The following is a 24635-nucleotide window of genomic DNA, read 5'->3' as shown; positions in this document are numbered from 1 at the left end:
ATGATGTCGGGAAGTGACATGGAAAGAAATACACATACAAATTCCTGAATATCACAAGAGGCTAATTGAATTTTTTATTACTAGTAGCAGTATTAGTATGAGTATTCCACTTTTAAGGAAATGATTTAGTTGTTTTAAACCAGCCCTTTCTTCTAAGTGTGGTTTTAGAATCCTGGTGCACCAAGTACAGCAAAGTATCCTTGTGTGTTTGGGAAATTATCAGATCCAAATGTAACATGGTTTTTGTTTTATCACCACCACATGCTTTGGTACTTTTGGAGGTCTATTAATGATTTTGTATTAACTCCACAGAATGTATACATTGATTACAGTTCTTGGGGTGACAAAACTGTATTTTTTCCTCTCTTGAAAATAATGAGGTCAGTTGACAGTAGTGCTAATTGTTCTGACAAGATATTTATCTGTTGAATAATCTTGAGCACTAAAAGACAATGAAATCAACCATTTGGAAGGTGTTTGTTAACAGCTTTTCCTGAAAGCAGCAGCACTGTATATACGTATTCTATATCTATGTGATGTCAATAATGTGTTGAGCAAAAGTGATTCTTTTCATCACCAGGATATCTTGGATATTTCACAAAGCTCTATTTTGGAAATTTTGGAGAGAGAAAAAAAATTTAACCTATCTGGAATTAACTTAAAATGATGCCCAACCACTGAAAGATTTTAAGGACATCTCTTGTGGTTTATGTGGCCCTAAAACTGGAAGTCAGGGTTCAGAAAGCATTTATAAGTAACCTGAAATGATACTAAACAAGAAGTAAAAGCTGCAGTTTGTTTGTGACTTACATGATTGCAAATAAGTAAATATGTGAGGCAGGAGCCCTCTTAATTAATGAATTAATTAATAATATTCTTGGTGTTAGTTTAGAGTTTCTTGTTTCACTTCTCCAGAACAGATAAACCTGCTTCTGCTCATCTTGATAGTGAAAAATGAGTGAGGTTCATTCATGTTTTTCCATTATTTTGCACTTCTGTTGACACAGCAGACAAATTTGAAGAGAATTCTTCAGCCATAAGCAACATGGCTTTGAGGAGTTGCAATCTGCATCTTCTTTACTGAAGATCAAGTACTCAGATCACAGACTTTGAATGAGTTTGATTGTCTTAGCTGCCTTTTGAATTTAGGACTTCTAGAGAGGCTTTCTCATGTGGGTGGCATGGTTTTATTCTCCTCAGCATGCAAGGGTTTAGTGTTTGTGTTAGATATCACTTAAAATTCAGCAGAACTGCCTCAGAGCAGTAGATTCTTACATTCTTCTTCAGTTGTAGGGATTATTTCTTATCTGCATCATTATATGCAAACAGAACATTAATTTGCACCATGTTTATTGTGAATTATTGATATTATTATTGAAATTACATCTTTTTAACAAGCTTTACTTAAGAATCTCTGTCTACATTTTTTAAAATGCAAGTTTCAGATTTTTTTTTTAACTTTGAAGGTTGTAATAAGAGTCAATTGAGTCATCCAAGATCTTAGAAACAACTGCTATGAGATGTGAATAATTTCATCTTCTCTGTTGGAGCGACATAAATTTATACAGCTGACTGCAGTCTCAGGGAAGCTAGCACTTCAGCATAGCATGGCACAGAGCAATGTAGAAAACCCTGCTGTTTCCAAAATCAGGTTATTCTGTGGTCATTCCTGGGTTAGTGAGTGCTCCCTCTTTGTAGGCATCATTCACCAGTGGTGCAGCTATGCTGCTTTCCCTTCTGCAGCCAAGTAATCCAGGATAAATTCAGGGGTCTTCTGTGGCACAGCACAGCCATTCTCATGGCTGGCATATTTTGTTCCACTTCTGTGTCTGGTTGGTGCAGTCTCTGTGGGGCTTCTTTTTAACTCTTAATCTTTGCCTGCTTTTATATAGATAAGGAATAGGTTATAAAATGTACTTTTTGTTCTGTGTGCAGTTGGCACATGCACTGAGGGTGAAGGAGGCTCCAGATGAACACACTGAGGTGTGTTCAGCCTGGACACCTGAGCAGCCCCTGAAGCTTGAGGACTGTTGGCATGGACTGTAGACTCATACCTTTACTGGTACATTCTATTGCCAGGCTACCTAATGATAAAAGCAGATCAGAACTTAGCATTTTCCTGTCTAAAGCCTGCTGAGGAATACTGCTATGTGTGAGTGGGGTATTCTTGTTTTTCTGCTCTGAGAGTTAAAAAAATTTCATCATTGTGTAAACACTGTGAAAGAAAAATTAGCTATCCCATCTGCTTTCCTCTGACTAACATTTCTTCCATCACATGTTTAACACTAAGCCTCTCTGATGGAATTAAAAATAGATGGCTACAGAGAAGCCCACATCTATTAATTGACATTCAGTCTTTGAAACTTACAACCATAAAATCACTGGAGTAACACACCCAACCAGGCTTTCATGAGAGTGAGATTTTTGATAAAGGCACCAGTTGCACTCTTTCAGTATTTTACCATTTTGGCAAAATTCTATTGGGAAGTTCAAATGTAAAGAGAAATTGATGAATCTTAGAAAAACTGGAAAAGAGAAAAGGGTTCATTTTAATCCCTCAGGAAAGTGATAAGCAGAAGGTTTCATTTTTTCTGAGGCTCATACCAGCCCATCATTGCAATATCTGATCACCTTGGAGTCACTGTTACAGTGGCAGTGAATAATTGATCTGTTTGTTTGACAGCGTGATACAAAAGTGGAAAAAGAAAACCATTCCACTCTGACCTTGTCACAGCCTAAAGGGTTATCTAGCTTGTGGGATCACAGCTGTGGGTTTGTAGGACATGGTGTGGAGGCTTTATCCTTTAAATCTTGACTTGTAGTCTTGTAGTGGAATTTTTTTTAGTAATTAAGACAGAAATAAAAGAGAGATGATCTTTCAGGGTCACAGTGGGGGACAGGACACAGACAGCTTTAATGCTTGAGTGATAACTAAACTTGCGCTGGAATGTCATGCATATAATTTTTTTTTTTAATAAAAATTCAATAGTTTCTAGCAGGATTTCAAAGGCATGGAAACTCTTGAACGGCAAACCCAAACTATGACATAGTTTTATGATTCTGTGGAACTGAAGAAACTCTGTAATGACATAAACTCACTTAAGCAAATTTGCATTTAAAATGTTCTCTTTTCAGTTTTACTGAGATGATGGTTGAAACAGAATATGTTTGCAAAACAAATTGACATGAGATCTATATGATTCCTTAAAATTTTCAAATTCCTGTCTTATTACTGTAGAAGCACTGGGGCATTTCTCTCACTATAAACTCATGAACTACTCAGTATCACATAGGGTTGCAAAATGTATTGGATTTCTTTTTTCTTATAGATGCTTATCATTAAACCCAGCATTTTATTTGAGACTGATGAATGAGTAAAACAATAAAGCTGTGAAAATTGCATCAAAAGAGAATGAACTGTTGACAAAAAGAGTGGGATTCTGAGCTAAAAAGGACAATTCTTCTGTTAAGTATGGTTACATGACAGAGCTGAGACTATCAAAGGAATGCATGTATTGATATAATGATGTGTCTTTGTTCTACAACTAATGTCGGGTTAATGATAAAAACTACTGCCCTTCTGACTCATGTGTTATTAACCATGTCTTCTGCCAGTGTTCCTTGGATGCACACAAGTACAGAAGCCAAGGCATTTTTGTCTGGGAGTGTTAGTTTCACACATGGTGAAAAATAATATAGTGTGTGTTCAGAACGCAACTTATTCCATTGTAACATTAAGTTGAAATATAAAGTGTTGACTAAATGTCATCGTTTTGGTAACCAACCCTTCCCGAGCTAATTTCCTGTGAATACTGCTACAATTTTAAGCAATGTTTCAACTCAAAAAATTGTAATCCCATTTTAATTAATGTCATGAACACTCATGAACAAAAATGAAAGCAACAAATAAATGAAAAAAAGTCAGGAATTAATCATACTTTGAAGTTACATGGGAGCAGGAAGGAAGGCAGGCAGGAAGGAAAAATTCACAGCACATCCTAACAAAACACCACTTCGATATCTATAAAAATGATGATTAGAGAAATACACCTTAGAATCAGTGAAGTAACTGCTAACTCGAGATAGTTTTTAGTTACAAGAGATACTTCATTGCACTGCGCCGTTCCTGTTCATACCAGTAGGATTAGTTTCAGAAGTCAGGTCTTCAGGCCTATGGAGAACTGTCACCCCTGGTTATATTTTCTCACAATTGGAGGCAACGTGCCAGGGAAACACTTGCATTTGCATATTCAAATTCAGAATGTGACTGTCCCTTTGGCACTCTGGCTTTCTACTTTTGGGAACATCATGTTATGGGTTTCCCAAGATGTGGGCTTGGCAGCTGTGCATCCATTGCAAACAAACTGGAAGAGAATTGTCTCTGTTTCCCTTCCTCCTTCCCCTTACCAAGTTCAAGAGCTGTTTTCACTGCTTGTAAGATACTCCTTTTAAGATATTCCTGTGGGTTGACTCTTTAAGCACACTGTTAACTGCTGGTATGTGCAAGCTGATGCAACCTAGTTTAGATCAAAATGAAATAAAAACATTGAATCATTTCAAGTTGTTGAGTTTGAATTGCTTTCTGTTTTCCAGAGGGTGGTAGCTGGCAGTCAATCTACAATATCTCTTTTAGTGAGCTTACTGTCATCTGCATATTTGCAATTGTAACTGCTTTTTGCATTTCCTTAATACCTATGAGACATAATTTCTTTTGTGCTTTCTGTGCAATTGTGATATTGCAGGTTACATTAAAATTGGCTTTTTAATTTCATTTGCATCTGCAATACTGAAAATCATGGTGGAAGGATTTATTATTGAGAGGAGTTGCGGGGATGGGGGGTGGTTGAGGGTTCCCAAGATTGGAATAAATTTGCTGTAGTTAAAAACTATAGCATACTCCTTATACACTCTAAGGAAAATATTGCTGTCACTGGTGCTTTGGAGAGGGTCTAGACATTCTCTTGGTATCTGAATGTGTCCTTTATGAATAGTTAGCAACTCATTTTTATTTTGAGATGGAAACTCAGCTAAGCCTCCCTCTGTCAGAGATGTGGTGGGTCTACAGCACAGGAAGGATGTTGACTTGTTGGAGTGAGTTTGGAGGAGGCCAGCAAGATGCTTGGGGGGTGCAGCACCTCTCCTATGCAGAAAGGCTGAAAGAATTGGGATTGTTCAGGCTGGAGAAGAGAAGGCTTTGGGATGGCCTAGTTGTGACCTTCCAGTACCAGAAAGGAGCCTAAAGGAAGGATGGGAGAGAGACTTTACAAGAGCACATTCAGGAAAAAACAAGGGGGAATGGCTTCAAACAGAGTAGATTTAGATTGGATGTTAGGAATAAATTCTTTATTGTGAGGTTGGTGAGGCACTTGAACAGATTGCACAGACAATTTGTAGATGCCTCCTTCCTGGAAGTGTTGAAGGCTAGATTAGATGGAGTTCTGAGCAGCATGGTCCAGTGGAAGGTGTTGAAACTAGAAGGAATTTGAAGTTCCTTCCAACCCAAGCCATAAGATGGGTCTATGATCTTCAGCACACACCAGAAAGTCCACTGTATTTAGCACCTGCTGAAGTTTTCCTTCCCCGTGCTGGCCAGTGAGCAGGGATGATGCTGCATTGGTGAGGAAACAACTTTTTCGAAGCAAAGTGTTCTGTTTTGCCAAGAAAAGATGCAATTAAATAACAAAATGCCTTGTCTGTACTTGTCGTTTCTTAGGAAGCAAGGCTGGTGGTTTTTTGGTTGAGACAGGGCAATGCTACCTTCAAACCATTTAATTTTAGTTAATCCACTCAGATATTGAGTTGCCTTTGAAGCAACCTGTTTTTCTCCCTCAAGGGTCAGGAATCTTGAGCTCTTAGTTTCAAGTACTCTGAATTACATTTAAATTAGGTGTGCAAGTCATTCAATTTCATCTTTTTTTGTACAGATTCCCTGTCATAAGCAGGTAGTTATTTATTAATCTGTGCTCTTTGAGTTTCTTCTCTGTAGGTCTGGTCTTTTACCTGATCAGGGTTCTTTGATCTGCCCTTTCTCAACTGTTAGCTTTGGTTTAGTACAGCAAATTTCCCTAGGTCTTCATTACATCCTGATGGCTGGCTATGTGCTTTATGGGGATTCTTCTGGGCCCTACTAGCTCATATCTATATTCTCCCTTTCTCACTATGTTTTATGAACACTTTACAGATTATAAAAGTAATACTTGAAGGACAGACACAATGTACAGGTGTAATCACACGGTTGTTACACTTGCTGAATTTTCAGTGATGATAAGATGTGAAATTTGGATTTTTAAGAAATAAACATTAGAAAGCTGTGTTTTTAAGGCCCCAGATAATGTTAAACAATTCTATTTTTTTAAAAAAATATAAAATTGTATTAATAGTGTTGTCAGATCCTCATTGTTTAAATTTGGATTTTTTACACTAATCAACAAAATACCTCTGTTTTGGAAAGGAGATCCTATGTTTTTTATATATGCATTTGTCTGTATTTGCAGTTCAATGTACTCAAAAAGGTTGCTTTTGTCCGTATCTGGACTCTTTCATGTTATTATAGCGGTGAGGCAGGAAAAATATAGGCAATATCTTTCCAGTGATGTTTTGATATTAATTCTTTGGCTGTTTGAATAATTGTTGCCAGAGTAGTATTTCTCTTTTTACTACATTCTTTTCATTGTAGTCAGTGAAGTCTGTGCTCCTGAATTTAGTGTTTTAAGCTGTGCTGTTGTCTCACTTTATATGGGCATGGTAATTATTGTTACACTTGAAGATAGTGTTCTTGGCTATTTAAAATATCTGTGTATAAAGAAGCATGATAATAGGTGTCAGGAAACCCTTTCTTTCCTGGACCACTCCTTGGTCCCTGCTGCAGTATAGCAAAGAAGACAGGAGACATGGATGAACCCAGCTGTCTCATTTTCCTCAAGTTGTCTGGTATACACAACTTCAAGCACATTTGTCATTATCTTAATCCGATTTTCAACATCAATTTCTGTTTATTTTCATTAAAGAGATCTAGATTCACTAAAGAGATCAACATACTCTGTGAGGAAATTTGTTCCGATTTATGCTTCAAGTACGTGAAGGAAATGTTGGATATGGAGAAAATAAACAAAACAAATAGTTAACAAACCTTATTTTCCTCTTGGAGCATTTTAAATTCAGGCTTTCAATCAGTTCAATGTTGAGTTTTAAACCAGTGTCCAAAGTAACAGTTTAAAAAAGTTTTTGTGGATGAACATGCTGGTTTAATACATAAATACAAATAGTCCTGTGTGCTTTCTTCGCCTGCTAAGTTTTATGTTTAATTTACATATTTTCTTTAAAATTAGAATTTCATTTCATTTTCTAATTATTCTTCTTAATACGGTTTCTCATGGAAGTTTTTGTGGAAAGACTGGTTTTTCTACCTCTTGAACTTAAGCAAGTGGTCAAATGTAGAAATCTACATTTGAACTATTTACTGGAGTGGAATAACCAGTTTTATGTGCATTTCATCCTAAAATAGTGTTGGGGAATACATTCAGAGGAGGTAGCTCTGTGTGCAGGTTCAGTGCCTGGGGATAGAAACTCAGAGGCAAGGCAGGAACCCACAGCCCCCAGACTGCTCCTCTTGGACTGTGAGAGCATAAAATCACAGGGCATCCTTTGCTCAGGACCCCTCCTCAGAGGCACCAGGTCAAAAAGCTTTTTTTTTTTTTTAATGCACCAAATTTAAATTATTTAAAGGAATCCAGGATGGACAGGGATCCAGGGCAGGGATGATTTCCCTGCCCTGTTGCAATACAAAAAGGTGAAACTATATCTAATGTCTAATGCAAATAATAGTTTTCAATCCCATAGATACTCTAATTTTCAGATTCTTTCAGGAGGCAATAAACAAAGAGGCTTCTGGTTCAGGCTCTTCCTCACCTACAGCTTCTTGTTTATTTTGTCTGTAAATGCTTCCACTCATCTCCACTGATATCCTCCACCTTAGGTCTGTCTTTCCATGGTGTAGTTTCACTGCCTGCATCTGCCACTGCTCATTTTTCAAATGGTGTTAATGTGAAGCTGAACTGATTTCTGACATCTGGCTGTTGCCCAAAACCTTATGAACAACCAGGAAAAAGACCAAAATCTTGTTAATTTGTGCTTTATGCTGCTTGGCAGCATCATAATCACACTCAATTCTTGAAACTGTGTGTAAATTCTGAATGTATCATTGCGCACTGTATGTTTGTTTGGTATTGGGGCGCCTCTTGGTATATCAAAAAACTGGGAAGGAGATGTTTAAATGCAAAGAAAAATACTGTACCTGAAATGTGTGTTAGGCTTCTATACTTACATGAAAAAGTAAATGAAGCAAAAGCAGCAGAGTTCTTGGAAGCATTGCACATGTATCTCGGTTTGTTCATAAAAGAAATATTCTCAGAGCTACACTTGCAAAGTGCCTAGCAAAGCTAGTGGGAATTTATAATATAGATTATTTTAAATAATAATTTCTTTAAGTCAGCAGGATTTTATGTGATAGCCCTGACCTGTTCAGGACCTTAAAAGTGCTGTACAGTGAGAGGGATTGCTTAGAAGCTGATCCAAAAGAGTAGCATTAAATCCCCAAGGAATTACCACTATCTATGCCTGCCCCATTCATATCTTCAAGGGCAAGCTTTATTTTTTAAGCAGTATCTTATCTAGAAGGATAAACACTTAAAAGAAAAAATCAAGCTAAGAACAGTTCAACCAAAATGCTTCCAGACATCAATGTATCTGTACACATATTTTCTCTTGAGGGGACAGACTATGAAAAAATTGTGTTAGCAGTGTTAGCTGTATTTCCTGGGCTTGTAGGATGAGGTTATAGTTTTAAATGAGGTACCAGTTGCTCCTTTTTGTTTGCTCCTAGTCATACAAAATACTTATGTTCTAGAGGCCAGGCAGAATAGAATGGTGCCCAGGGGCTGCATTGCATTCTGCACTCACCCAAGGGCACATTTCCTTCTCCCTACCCTGCTTCCAGGTGATCAGAGGGAAAACTGGCCCTCTGGAGGAAACTGGATGTGCTGGCACATACCTTCAGGAAAATGAGGGAACTGAGGGAAATATGCATTACTGCAAAATAAGTAATTCACTGTCTTGTTTTATTTTTTTTTTCCTATGCAGAAATTTGAGGAGTGAAAGAGGAACAGATTTTGAATAAGTGTCACCTGGCCTTTATGGGGCAATCAAAGTTGTATGAGGCTGTAGAGAATTATTTATGCATGGCTTTGGCTTTGCTGTCTGCTGTAGTCATACAGTGAGAATGAGACTATAGGACACAAAGATTTTAAATTCAAGCAAGTATGATTCACTGTGTTTTGAATGTGTTTCTTAGTTTTGTCTTTAACAAAACTCTGATAGTCCCTGTGATCCTTGTGAGATTTCTCTCTTCCACAAGATCTGTGAGATTTCTGAGACCTGTATGGGCTCCTCAGATGTGCTTGAGTTCCATCTGACCTGGATCTCTCAGCAGGTCTCTTCTCCAAGCACCATGTGCACAGTTTAGCATCAGTCTTAACACACTTTCCTAAACCATACTTGTCTTTTTGCAGGGCACTGTGTACATGTGTGTGAACTGCTGTCTCTTCCTTCCTCACAGCCTGGAGAAGAGAGATTAGTGCTGTAGCCTGGGGACAGTTCTGGTAGCTGGTTCATTATAGCAGCAGGATTTCAGGGAGTGCAGGAAAACACTGTAGGTGTCTTTGGTTATGAGTTTATTTTTTCTTTTATTTTTCTCTTTCACTCCCCACCTCTCCTCCCTTCTCCTTTTCTATGCCCATCATCAATAAAATGAGTTGGAATTGAACCTGGAACATAAATATCAGAGAGTTCATTAGACAGAACAAAAGAGTAGTCAGCATGGTTTCCACAGACCTATTTTGGAAACCAATCACTATAACACTGTCCAGAGTAACCCAAAAAATGTGTCTTGGATTCCATATTTGTGCAATGCTCTTATAGTTTCATACTTTTATACAATATGGAATTTCAAAAAAGGGCAATGAGGTGCTGGAGCATTTTCAAAGAAGGACGATAAAGCTGGCAAAGAATCTGAACCTCAAGTCCAATGAAGGAGCTGTAGTTGTTTAGCTTAGCTATTTGAAGGGAGGTTATAGCCAGGTGGGATACAATTCTTGTGCCATGTCTCAAGTGAAAGGATGTGAGGAAATGACCTAAAGTTGCCACTCCTGAGGAGGTCCAGATTAGATATTAGTAGAATTAGAAATTAGTAATTAATTTTCACTGAAAGAGTGGTTAGGCATTGGAATGAGATGCCCAGGAAGGTGGTGGAGTCGCTGTCTGGGGAGGCTCTCAAGAAGAGGTGTCTGGCTTTGGCATTTGAGGATGTGGCTGAGGGGTGTGTGTGGTGGTGACAAGTTCTTGATGGCCAGACTAGATGGTCTTGAAGGTGTCTTCTAACCTTGATGATTCCGTGCTTCTGTGAAATGAGCATGTTCTCTGTTTTCTGTACTTGCAATAAAAGTAAAACCAAAAAACAAATAACAAACTTCTTGTCTGAGAAGACTTTACATGGAAGAAATTCTGACAATTAGGAAGGAAAGGAATGGTAATATTTTTTTCTTTCTTGAATAGGAACAATTCAGACAGTTCGTTTTTAGAGTCTTTTTATTAAGTAAATTTTTAATGATGCAATGCATGCCTGAATTATTTCTGTGCCTTGGTAAAGCAGAAAGGCTCGATCTCGAGGTGTTTTAATGGATATGTGAACTCAAACTCTGCTTCTGTGATCACTGTTCTGAATCTTCATTCATTGTAATAAGCATCTCCTACAAGAATATTGTAGGTATTTTATAATGTAAATGTAAGATTTTATTTTAACTGTGGTGATTTTATTGAAATATTTTTAAAGGGATTAATCAAAGAATAATTAGAAAGTTCAGATAGTTTGATACAGGTAAATAAATATTTTTGAATCTTTTCTCTTTAAAATGCTCACTTAATAAGGTATTAGCTTACCTTGTTCTGTCATGTAACAATACTGTGGCAAGACTACTATGCAGACTGCAAGGTCTGTCTCTCTACATATTAGGTTTTAAGGAATAGATCCTTGCAGGTTTTGCATGTAGGTTTCACTGTGCAGTGATAGGAAGTTCCCAGTAGCTCAGAAGTGCTCCCATGGATGAAGTGTGTACAGCTCAACAGAAATACCAGGGAGCTCTGTTGATATAGATTCCTTATAAGTGGTTTTTGTTACTTCTTGATACTTTTTTTTTTTGTTTTGGCCTGGAGACTCTCATCATCAAACATATAATATTTATGCATAGTGTGTGTGCATACATCTGTACAAATATTGCTCAAAGGGAGATTTTGGTTTTTTTTTATTTCTGAGAGCAGGATTGTCATCATTTTCTAGTAAGTAGGTTTCACCTGTCTGAAATCTTCATCATAGAATCAAAAAAAACTGGGAAAGGTTCTGCCCTGGTTTATTCAATGTTTTAACAAATTCAGTTTGTTCAGTGAGTATCTTTGATTTTTTTCCAGCAACTTTCCATACCATTTTTTATAAAATCTGACTTTCTTCTATGTTCCTTGTCCTTATTTTGGATGTGGCCTTGAAATTAGAGTTGTACTGCTCATATCATAACTGGGTGCAGGATTTCCTGCTTTACCAGAGCTTTGACTGGGGACTAGCTAAGGAGGTTTGGATTTTTGTGATGTTGGTGCTTAGGAAAATATGTTCTTTCTCATGACCTGGATAGCAAGATTGCTTGTAAGTCCAGTGTAAGTAACTAGTTGAAAATGCAGTTGCTTCATGTTTGAAGGTTAGGAATACCAGTGTTGGGATTAATGAATTTTGACCTAATCCTTATAGGTAATTTAGAGAATTAGGTAAAACTCCATTTAATTTTATTGCTTCCACAGAAACTTGAAATTATAGTCTCATAAATCCTTTGTCACTATTTCCATCTAGCTGTGAAAGGCAGGTCAGTTTGCTGCATATGTGTGCCATGATTTGTGATTATTGTCTCATGTAGTCTTGGGAACTCCAGGAGGTGTAGCTTGGCTGAGTATGACCTAGAAAGAGGGCATTTCATAGGTAATGTATTTTCTGAAAATGCTTTCAGAAGTGTCACAGCCTCAGAAAAGGCTCTTCTATGTGGAAATCCAAAACAAAGATGAAAAGGAGACTGGAAACATAGTTCTAAGTCTATCAGTAGGATGCAGCTGGAGGATCTCTCCCCCTGCATGTGGTTTACAGCAAATAGTAGCCAAAGTGCTCATCCCAAGCAAGAATATATGCATGTTCTAGAGATTAATATTCAGAATTTTCTCTCTCTTTTAACCCTGTTTTCTCCTCTGCTAAACTTTAATTTTCTCCTCTGTTAAACATTTTCCAAAGGAGAAAGCCCAAACTGTAATAGGAAGTGTCACAAATATTAATTCAAATATGTTGTAGTTACTAAGGTACGAAATACTAAGCTGATTCTGTACCATTAGATGCATTCCTGAATAGAATAAATATTTCATCAACATGCATGAATGGGAATTGCTGCACTACTTACAATGCAAAAATTCTTTAATAAATTTTTTTGTACCTGCAATGACTACCAGTAACATCCTCATGACAATGTGATGCATTTGCCTCAACATACATTGTTTGAAGAAAAACAATTTTAGAATCCATGCACCCATTTGATATTTTTAATTGAATATTTTTATTACTTTTCTTACACTTGGCATTTTGGATAGGAAATGACTATGGCTATAAGGAAATAGCCTTATAGTACCGAAGTATCAGGGGTCACTCATTCCCAACTATGTTAAGTTTCCCAAGGGTCAAAATACTGGACTTAAACCCCATCAGCTGCTAGAATTGAATTCAACAGAATTAATTTTATACTTTTTGTCACTGTCTTTTGTGGGTCTTCCTCAGTTTTACAAGGGGAAAGAGGGGGAAAATTGTTTACAATTTTGAAAAATTATGATAAAGTTACTCAGAGAATATTGCTGTTAACAGTGAACAGCAAGAATAAATTAGTTAATAGAGCTCAGATGCAGCAGTCAAAAGTATACAGTAGATCTACCCTTTTAAACATACCTGCAAAATTTTCAGAAAAATCATATATCAGACATATGCAAATTAAAATGTGAAAAAAACTATTCCAAAAGCATTTGTTTCAACATTTTTAGTAGTTGCATGTGTGTGTATAGATATATATACACACATACACACAGAGGTGTAATTTATGAACCACTGAACCATGATTAAATAAAGATGCACGAGACTGAATGGGTAAAATTTATTATGTGTGTGTTTACTTGTGCTGAAGTATTGTTCATTTAAAACAGTGCCATGCTGAAATAATATGTATTGTGTTTTCCTTAAAAAATTCTGGAACAGTGCTGGTATATATACATCTGAACATGATACATGAATTAACATCAAGTTGCTTTGCATGGAAATTATCTTTTCCAAAGTAGCTGCTCTGTATGAAGTGAAATACCTTTTAAGTAAAGAGAATAGCATTATAAAAATGTTTTCAAATATTTAAGGCTGTAAATCTAAAGGGAAATCTGACAGAAACAAGTTAAGAACTTGTCAGCATACAGGGAGTTTTTCTTAAAATTCAAGATTTTTTTTTTTATATGACTACATAATTTGCCTTTAAAAGACTGAAAGTTTAAAAGTATATCCAGTATTTAAAACTGTTACAAATAAAAATGTGAGGATCATTGCAAATATGTGATTTGAAGATAGATGGACATGAAGACCTACCTGTGGCTGTTGTTACATATATTGATAATGTGTGCATTTTTGTTTACTGCAAAAGTAAGCTGTAATACCCAGTCAGGCTTAACTTCCTCAAATTATAGTAGCAAATTCATTGTAAAACACATCTTGCAGGAAGTTGTGTTTTCCATATGTTAAAAATGCTTGAATCCAGGTATTTTATGCTGTATTTTTGCCTGCTTTAAATACCAGGTTTACTCTATTGACTTAGTAAATAATCACAGAAAAAAATCTTAGGTCAATATTTACTTTGAGAAATGATTAAGCTCAACTATAATTAGCATGAACATTGTATGTATTGTTACATATGCTCTCAGCAGTGGAAAGAAATTGTTAAAAGGTTTAATCTAGAAATACTGGGTCTTTACATCCAGAATTTTCAAAAATGACTGCTGTTAATTTCTTCCAGTAAGTAAATTTTGAAATCTGAAGAAATACTGCCTGGTCAGATTGCCTACTAATCAATGTCTGTCTAAAGAAAATTACTGTTTATTGGGCTCTGCAGAAATAAATCTGAAAGTAATAAAAAGGACGAAAAATAGCATTCAATGCTGAAATACATTCTTCAGAAGCTGAAGGGACTTCCAAATTTTTTAAAGGCAGATAGCTTCTTTCCTATTTTTGTACCCTTATGATTTTTTGATGCAAGAAGGAAGTCTGAGCATGAAAAAATTATCAATTTAAGAAGTAAATTGTACCTAATAATTCAATAGGTTTGTTTATGTTGATGTTTTTCCATAAGACATTTAATATGGGGGAGAAGGTCCTAATTTCTTTAAACCTCACAAACAGGTAAAATTCTTGGTTTGTGTAGAGACCTCAGGTAGAAGTCAGCCATGGAGCTGGGTTTATTTCTCCCTGGGTGTTGGGCTGTCCAGTGCTTGAGAGACCATTTCTGTGAACACAGTGCAGAACACCAAAGTGATCTATCTACCACTTGCTTGTTCTCAGTACCTCATGAGCCAGGAGATGTAACAATACCTTCAATTTCATGATGTGAATTTCAGTTGAGCCGCATCAGTGTTCTCTTGGATTAGCTTGTTTGAATGATCACGTTCATCTGTCAGTATGGTATAATTTAAATAAACTGTAGTGCTGTACAAAATTCTGTTCCATTCAGCAGAATCTCTGTTGCCCCCTTTTGCAGATGACGGTTGCTGCTGGTACGAGCATTGAGAATAACATTCAAAGGACCATATCCTGCCCTAATGTATGTTCAAAATATCTTGGTTTTTTGCATAATTTAAATGTGAAGCCTCCTTATGTGAATTTGATATTTTGTTGCCCATATTTTTGTGCATTTCGAGGTTACTTCACATTATGTATTTCGGGGTCAATGAATATTGTACTACAAGTGAGGTCTCAGCCTATCAAAATTACCAAATTGCTGTAATTTCTTTCTATATGGTTTGATGGTGCAGCTAAATAAAGATGATGATAATATATTCAGAGTACCTTCTGCATTTACCTTGCTTCCCAGCCAGCTCAATGCTCCTGTCAGTTGAAATCAGTAGAACAGCAATAGACAAAATGAGGAAAGCAATGAGAGGCTATATTTATTCTACTTAACCTTGTCCTAAATTGCATTTTGATATGAAGATGTGTAATAATAAATGTGGAAGGAAGGTAATTTCATTTTCATTACTTAGGCAAATGTATACTATGACTTAAAATAGAAGGAGGGAGGAGTTACTGCTTATGAAAGGTAGAATTAGTGATATATCTGGTTAAGAAAAGAAGCAAATTATTCACTTGTAGTATAATAAGTCATTTGTCTTTTTAGACCAAAACTATTTAGATAATGGAAATTCATTGGGACAAAATTGAATTCTTATACATTAATGGGGAAAGATTAATGAAAATTGGGATGAACTCTTGAGAAAAGACTGTGGCTCTGACTTTTATAGAAGCTATTTTTTATTATGTAATGTATTTACTAATTTTTTTTTCAAGTAAAGATTCTCATATTTATAGGGGAACTGGCAGATGGAATTCTGAATAAATACTTCCATCCCCTTAAGTTCTTTGAAGATATAGCAAATAATCAAAGGACAAGCACAACCTAGTTGAAGTAACTAATATATAAAAGAGAATATGCTGTGATTTGGTATTGGTAAGTGAATTTGTCCTGCCTGTCTGGGAAAATAATCTCAAACCAGTCTTTTTTCTGGCTAGCTTATGCTTTTAAGGGAACAAAGAGAAAATCTTTACACTGCATTCTTAGAAGATACTGCATCTGACCATCTGAATCATTATGGATTTCTGCATACATTTGTGGAATAGATCAATATTATAAATTCTTGGCTATATTTTTGCACTGTTTGATTCCATTTTTGTCCTTGCTTCTGTGCAAAGGAAAAACTCTTCCTCAATACATAGTGTATGATTAATCTCCAGTCTCTTCTGGATTTTCAACATGACTTTTAACTTCTCCAGTGCAATTTTAGTATCCCAGTTTGTAAATGGTATAATTTGTAATGGAAGCTAGTGATCTAGACAGACAATAGCTAGTGATATAAAAAAACAATAATATGGCAGAAATTATGAGCATGGAAAAATGCACTATTTCCAATTTAGTTATAGAAGTCCATGCTACTACTTCAAAATGGTTTGTGATCTTTTAATTTTCTTTGAGCAGCCTGCTCTAGAGGAAGGTACCTGTGCCTGTGGCAGAGGTTTTGAACTAGATGATCTTTAAGGTCCTTTCCAACCCCAAACATTTTATTATTCTATGATTTTTTTGAATTTGTAATTAATAAAGAGCAAAATTTCTGTTAGTTAGGAAAGAATCCTGTTTAGAGATTGAATATAATCCCTATCAACATCTGCATGTCATCCAAATGCGCTTGAGCAAGAGCAAAAAGTGGAAATCTGCGCTCAGCCTTTCACTCAGCATCTTGCAGGGAGGACAGGAAGGCAAGTCAATTCTACTTTACAGGTACAAAATTAAGTAAATTATTTCTTTTATTCCATTCAATGCCAATCCTCCAGTTACCTGTGTGAACCATAGTTTTAATGGTGTCAAATCTGCAGCTGAAATTGTTTGAATGAATGGTAAACTTTCAATTATTGGACTACATTATTGTGAAATGTTTCATGTAATTACTGTGAATAGCACAACTTTGTATTTCTGTCTATTTTAAAAGGGATAACTACAGAGAATAGCCTCAAAACCATAAAATTTTCTGTCAGTGTATGTTGCACTGGGTCAACCTTTTAATTACATGGCATTAATAATAAGTTTTAATTAATTATAAACCTCAGTTACTTAGTCAGAAAGGCACAATACAGTTGGTTTGGCTTTTCTGGCTCCTAATCTCAGACCCAAAATATATTTCTAGAACTACTCACATAGAAGCACTGTTTGAAATGCTAAAACCATAAAGAAAACATAAAATAGATGTTTCATGAGACAAATACGCTGAAATATTAAAAAGGCTTTCTTAGGCCTGAGTAACATTTCTTAATGTTATTAATAACAAATGTAAACAGGTTTTTTAGATATAAAGGGTTTGTAGTATGTCATTTTGCTTAATGGAAACACACTGCAAGGCTTGCAATAAAGCTAAAGCTCAGGAAGAAGCTGCAATATATTCAAAACTGAGAATTCAGCTATTATGGTGGTTTTCAAGGTACAACTTTGTGGACGGGTTCCCATATATTAGGAGTTCTAATCTGTGTGCTGTTGCTCTGTGAAGTTTACACCTTCATAATTATAGACTTCAATTTACCTTTATTCCCACATGAACCTTCTGGTTTGTAGTTTTCATTATTATCCACTGTTCATGCAGCAGAAGCTGAGGAAAGAAATGGTATTATATACAATTATAAAATTCTTTTCAGATTATTCTCCTCTGTGTTGTTTAGTAGGATATTAACTGCTAGGTTTGCTGTCTTTCATGCAAGATAGCCCAAATCATTATTCTATCTGTCTGTCTGTGGTTTTGAATAGATTGGCCTTTAAACAACCACTCCAATTGCTGTATAGTTCATAAGCACCATTGCTTGATAAGAATATCAGCAGATATAAGCTTAAAGTACACATACATTATAAAATGGCTGGATGAATATTAATGATGGATGTAGAGTCACTTAGGACAGCCTGTCATACTGAGATATCTCAGTGCCATTGCATGATGGCAGGAAGCAGTGCACAGACAAAGACAGGACACTTTGTGTGCAGACCCAGGTGCTGTGGCTGCCTGACCCTGAGCTTCTGCAAAATTGCAGCACTAATGCTCCTTTTCTTTACAGCTCTTTAAGGTCCACAGTGAAAATGTAAACAGCAAAATACAAAACAATATGGTGACAGATATTAAGCATGCTGTGTCTCTATATTCAGAACAGAACTTGGATCTGTGTTTTTGTAAAACAAAATGGAGCTATGTAGTAAATGAAGACATGCTTCGCTGTATATGATTGGAAAGAAAATGATTGAATTTTAATCAAGTGCAAACACAATGCATCTTGTTCTTGAACCATCCACTGTAACACTCCTCTTTCATGGAAAAGCCACATTTGTTTTGTCTAAACAAGGTACATGCCTTCAGAAATTCTTTGAGCTAGTCAGAAGTTTCAGAGTGTAAGTACTCTGAAATGCTGTGTCTTTTGAATTCCAGTATATGTGATTCAGACTGGGTTTTTTGGGTAGACACTTTTACCCATTACAAAGCTTAATGTGCTTAAATTTTTAACATCAATTTTTTGTTATTATTTTATGGCTTTAGCCAACATGTAGAGCATATCTATAGACATTTTATACAGGAGCTCTGTAGGAAAACAGCAATTTGTTTATATTTTTTCAAATTCAGCAGTTATGCAGCATCTTATAAAATTGCTGGTATTCATCCATCAGCAATCTTAGTTCTTTACACTATTTCAAAAGGGTTTTTGAGAGGGTTGCAGTAAGGAGGGGGCTGAGAGTGAAAGTGTTGGTAATATACAGATGCCTTAAAATATCAGCATATTTTTTTTCCTCTTATACAAAAATAAAACTGTACTTCCAAGGTTTTTTTAATCAAGGATTAAACCCTGAGGTTTTTTCCATAAGTTTGTTCATTTGAATAAGCTGAGCATGTCTTTTCCTTAAATTGAAGCCAAATGTCTTTATTCTGAAACAGAAATGGGTTTTTTCCTATGTCGGGAACATTTCTGAGATCCAGAGGAAAAAGTACTCCACAATTGCTACAGATAGGAAGAAAAAAGTCAGAAGCCAAAATATAATTACAGGCCTCCAAATTTTCTCAGATTGTTATGAAAGCACCCTGAGCTTTCAGCTCAGCTGCTTCAGCTCATTTTCCAGCTTTATAGAAATCAGGGATTTATCCGTGACCTACCACTTGAAGCTACAAACCCATTTTATGTGATCACCGACACTTTTCAAGCTTCAGACCCTCTTGACACATAGGTGTCTTAGTTTTGTCCATGGAAGGAAAAAAAATTTGCAGGCAGATTTCTTTTCTCAAGTTTTTCACAAACTCCATAGTTTAAAGTCTTCAGGAGTTACTTCATTCACAAATAAACTTGCAAAAAGAGAAGCAGTTTTGATTTCTTCTCAGTGACAGTGATTGTGCAGCTCTATGTTTTCAGCATGGCACTAATCTTTGGCCCTCACCTCTCACTTCCCTGCCACAGGGCCAGCAAATCTGACTGTGCAGCCAAGCATTTCTGCTTCTGCTTCAGATCTTGTGACAGGCAACCCACTGGCAGGTCTGCTGCTGGGCCAGCTGTGCCAAGTGTGTTAAATCAGGGCCTAGAAAGAGACAGCAGCAATGCTTTTCAGCTGGGGAGATGTATTGCTGGCAAGTGTATGCCTTGGCAGCAGTGGGGTGTCCTCATCCTCGAGTATGTGGCAGCACGCTCCTGGTAAATAAATGCTCTGACATGCACAGCGTCGTGTCCTGGCATTGCTTTGCAAGCATTCCAACACTCTCCCATGGCGCTCGGCCTAACTCAGGGCCAATGCATTGATTTGAGGGATTGAGAAGTGAAAAATGGAAATCAGGAATTCAGAATTGAAGCAGGATTTGCAAGAAGCAATTCTCAGATGATACCTAAGTTATACCACACCACAGGCTGTAGCTCCGTACAGCCACTGAAGGAAGGTCTAGATTTGGAAAGAACTATGCTTTGTGGAGAAGAGCAGGTTTTCATTGGTTTGGTAACATTTTTCCTTTTGATTCTTACTGAGAAAAATCTTAGCCCTATCACCAGAAAACAGGTGGGAAAAAATCTTTTCATGGCAGATATCTAATGCACAGGAAATAATTTTCTAGATAACAATGATGCTTCTAGATACTTTTCTTTACTACTCTCCTGTACTTTGCATTTGTCTTGCAGAAGAGGGATACAGAAGAGCTATCACCTGTTAATGGCAGGGAAATAACTCATTTGGCAAAAGGCAGTTGGCAGATGACTTTGAAAGAATAAAACAATGCCATCCATATCAAGATGTGTGAAAAATAAATCAGCTCAGATTGAGATCATTTCTGTATTTAGCAATACCCAATGTTTATGGTGTACAGCTTTTGCTTAGTGGAGCTGGGAACTTTTCTTGCTGCTGTGATGCTGTTGCTGGAACCAAGGGGAGGCAGAGGAGGAAGGTCTCCTAGGGGAAAAGTTCCTGGACCAGAAAAAATAAATAATTGAATTGAAAAAGGCAGTCATGGACAGGAAGGGGGAAAATAATTATGGTTTATTAAGCATGGAGTGTGGAAGCGGATGGGGGAACAGGGGCTGGTGGCTATGAGGGAGGAAGAAATCTGAGATGAAGGAGAAAGTAAGTGAAGGAAGTTTCAATGGCACAGTTCTCCTAAATGAAAAGGCAGACATTTTCATCTAAACGTGAAGTTTTATTGGAAAGATGTCTCGGAGAGGCTTAAAGTGGGAGAGAGGTGCCCCCTCCTAAAGTACCTTGAGTTCCAGCAGTGGAAACCCTGAATGATGTTAAAACAGGTGACACTTGTCATGTGGTCTGGACATTTCTGCTGCTAGTTCCTGTTCAGCCCAGATTTGATGCTGTATATCAGGCGTAGTGTGACAGTGTTCACAGGGGTTCTGGGATGAGAGAAGAGATGAAGATCTGACTCCATGTTTCAGAAGGCTTGATTTATTATTTTATTATATATATTACATTAAAACTATACTAAAATAATAGAAGAAAAGGTTTCATCAGAAGGCTAGCTAAGAATAGAATAGGAAGGAATGATAACAAAGGCTTCTGTCTCGGACAGGGAGTCCAAGCCAGCTGACTGTGATTGGCCATTAACTAGAAACAACTCAGAGACCAATCACAGATCCTCCTGTTGCATTCCACGGCAGCAGATAACCATTGTTTACATTTTGTTCCTGAGGCCTGTCAACTTCTCAGGAGGAAAAATCCTAAGGAAAGGATTTATCATAAAACATGACAGCCCATCTAACGCGTTTATGAGAAAATTATTCACTCCACTTTGGGAATTTATAGAGGTTGTATTATCAAATATACTAGTGAACTCCTTAGACTTATGCATTAGTTCCAAGTCAGTGAAATAATCCATGTCATCCCAAGCTATATGTTGCACTTAATTAAATATTTTAAGGGAAAGGCCCTAACTGCTAGTTCAACCACTCAACTTGGTAAGAGCTCAGCTTCTAGACAACAATAATCCTGCTACTGGCACTTAAATAACACTCTTTCACCCTTCCAGTATAACCCTTTTACTGTAATTATATATTACAGGCAATATATTACGTTTTGAGTGGTGAGATGGAAATTTTGTTGTAATTGTTTTCCCAGCCAATAGTTCTGGTTTATTAAATTGCTAATAGTTGTCCTCTAGAAGGAGAAACAAACATGCCCTGAGAAAAAAAAGGAATTATTTCAAAGGTCAGTATTACTTAAGCACTTGTTTCATGCTTACAGCAGACTGGAGTTGGAAGTAATTGGAAAGTGTACTGATATTGCAAGTGACAGACCAGAGGAAAAAACTTGCACCAAAGATTGTGTCCTGAGGTTTCCTTGGTGCCTCAAGGAAGCGACTGGCTTGAAAATGCACAAATGCTTCATACAATAACGATGGAATATAATATTAAGGCAAGGATTAAACTTGATTTCAGTTTCCCAAAGGAAACGCCCACAAACTCTAGACAGAACTCTAGACCTCTTTCTAAAATACAAGATATTTATTTTCTTCAGCATTAATGGCAGCTCATTAAAAGAAATTTAGAGAAACTCTCCTTCCAATGGTACATTTATATTCTCATGCTGCTGCAATTTGAAGTAGTTTATGTTTGCAAAAAAACAGAAATGGCAGTATGATCCTTCTGTAGATTTTGAATTTCCCCTGACCTTTGAATTGCACCATTGTTATTTCATTCATACATACTAAGCCTAGTAAAAGTTACCTAGGTAGTGATAAAATGAATTTTGCAACTCTCTTATTTTCTGATTAAATTGTAGATATCTTTTAATCAAATAAATAAAATGAGCCCAAAATGAAGAAAAATAAAAAAATTAAAAACAAAAAAAATCCCAAAAAAAACTTCATGAAAGTTTATCATCCATCAGTTATTTTTGTCTAATCTTTCTTGTATCTAATTGTTCTATATAAAAAATATTTCTTTTTTATATAGATAGCTGTATTCCCCAGATTACACGTTTTAGACACCAAGCAATATCAAATTGCTAGCATGAACTGGCGTATTTCACTCTCTCTTGTATTTTATGTAGGAGAAAGCATAGTTATAGAGTAAGAGAGAAATGTGAAGAGGCAGATGATTTGAAATAATATATTTAATAGTGAAAGAGAAAGGGGAAAAAAAAAATGAAACACATTTTGGGGCAAGCAGAAAGAAAGCTAGTGAAGATACCTCTTGCAAGGCATCCTGTGATCTGCTAAACTTTCTTTCTCTTACATATAGATTTTTTGCTATGTGAATAGATTATTTCTGGGACAAATAAGACATTTTATTTGGATGACTTAATTTTGATTCATATTCAGCTATTTCTTGGCTTTATTATTTTTGCAATTGGACGTTCAAATGGAAAATGCTTTTCAGATCTTAGTTTTAAAAACTTCTTAGCATTAGTCTGCCTCTGCCTAAATTTCTGGTTTCCAAGTAGTATTAATATAATTCTGAAAATTGGATAGTAAGAAATTATAAAAATTTCATGTAAAGTAATTAGTGTCTTCATTTTTAAATACTAATTTGAAAAATATCTTTGAAGAAATAGCCTTGTTTAATTTCTTCTGTCCTCTCCATGACCACATTCTCCAGGTGAGGATCACAACCAATTTATAAATTTTGCCATGGTTAATGGATTCAGCTAATACTGCACTTGAGGAGTAGATAGATCAATTTGGAAGAATTGAATCAGTTAAGATATGGATGTCAGCTCAGATTTAGATGCAGAACATGTGCTGGGAGGCTGGTTTTCTCTCATAAGTCCTTGATATCTTCTTGTCATGAGATCATTCTGTGCCTCCCCTTGAAGGGCATGATCCCTGCTAGGGAGAGGGGGAAGGGAAGCAAAAATGTGACAAGATTATAAGCACAGAAGCATAACTGTTTTCACTTTGCAAAATTATCAAAGAAATAAAAATAGCTTGTGTGCATCGCCAAAAAGTCTTACTGGGTTTCGAAAGAGAGAGAAGTAGCTCTAAAATGGTTTAATATTTCTGGTGAATTATGTAAGCATTTGAGTATTGATTTCAATATATTTGGTCATTTTCATCAGATGAAAATTTGGACCTGGTCTCTTTGACCTGCTGTTTTGATAGAGAAAAATAATTAGAAAATTAATTAATGTTATTAGCATAAACAGCCTAAACACTGGTCTAATTCTTCTTGCAGTCATGCAAAAGGAGTTTTGCATTTATTATTTCGTTTCAGAAGGATTTTTTTTCTCAAAAATATCATTACCAAAGCTTTATTAGGAACTGTAATCTTTGAAGTCATTTCTTCTTAAAATTCCATCCTCCAATTTCATAATGCATTTTGATTTGTTCCATAAACAGTGACTTTGATATTACTCTCAGAGCAGATCATGATAGATAGAGAACTAACTACTTCAACTCAATTGATTTTAAAATATTGGTTAAACATCAGTTTTCATCTTGGGAAAGAATCAATTTTGATTGATAACTATATTTGAGAAGCTGCAGTTTTTCAATATGTATTTTTTTCAGTTAGATCCAGTTAATCTATATGTGAATTACCTGCCTGGCTGTTTAAAAGAACAAGAGTTTGTCATAAATAACATGGGCTGTAGCTGGAAAGTCTGTCACATGTCTGGGTGCTTACCTGGTAATCTTTCCTCATTTTTCTTTTTTCACACATTTAGATCTGTTCTGACTCAGAACACAAATCCAAATGAAGCTGATAAAAGCAGGACAAAGGGTAACATTAGAATTAAGAGGTCAGAATCTCTTTAGAATTTCGGAGTAGAGATTTAAATGTGATCTCTGTGACATAGTCTGTCAGTCTGGTCTCAAGAACTCTAAGAGTAGTGTAGCATTCCTCTGAATTTTCCTGCTCTGACATCCCTTCAAGGACAAGACCAAGCTGTTACAATGGTAGAGTTGGAAGATCTGATTTAACTCCAACTCCAGGACCAGCTGTCCGGGGGACATACATCTAGGGACGGTTTCATCATTCAATAGATTTAATTACTTCTGCAAAGAAAATATCCCATAAGGTGATAGTTCCTTTCAGGAACTATCTTGTGGCATAATTCATTTTTAGTAACTGTAGATGTGTGAACTGTATTTGTATTTTTTACCTAGTCCAAAATACTCCAAAGGTATCCCTGAACACATGTGATTCTCTTCTTTTCATGGCCTCGCCTTGAAATTTTCTATTCCCACATGACAAATATTGTGATATT

At 36.2% G+C, this 24635-nt stretch overlaps 1 protein-coding gene across 14 annotated transcripts in view; it reads left to right on the top strand.

Moving 5' to 3' along the window:
* Positions 1 to 24635, top strand: part of PPFIA2 (PTPRF interacting protein alpha 2) — a 293070-nt gene that overhangs the window by 138262 nt on the left and 130173 nt on the right. For 7 of the 14 annotated variants that reach the window (XM_059471822.1, XM_059471811.1, XM_059471814.1 and 4 more), the window contains one exon: positions 14916 to 14978. The exons of the other annotated variants lie outside the window; for them this stretch is intronic. In XM_059471822.1, coding sequence (XP_059327805.1) covers positions 14916 to 14978 — 63 coding nt within the window. The remainder of the gene's footprint in view (positions 1 to 14915; positions 14979 to 24635) is intronic. 14 annotated transcript variants of the gene reach the window in all.

Source organism: Ammospiza nelsoni, chromosome 5, assembly GCF_027579445.1.
Source record: "Ammospiza nelsoni isolate bAmmNel1 chromosome 5, bAmmNel1.pri, whole genome shotgun sequence".
NCBI lineage: Eukaryota > Metazoa > Chordata > Aves > Passeriformes > Passerellidae > Ammospiza > Ammospiza nelsoni.
This window is presented reverse-complemented; position numbering and strand designations above follow the sequence as displayed.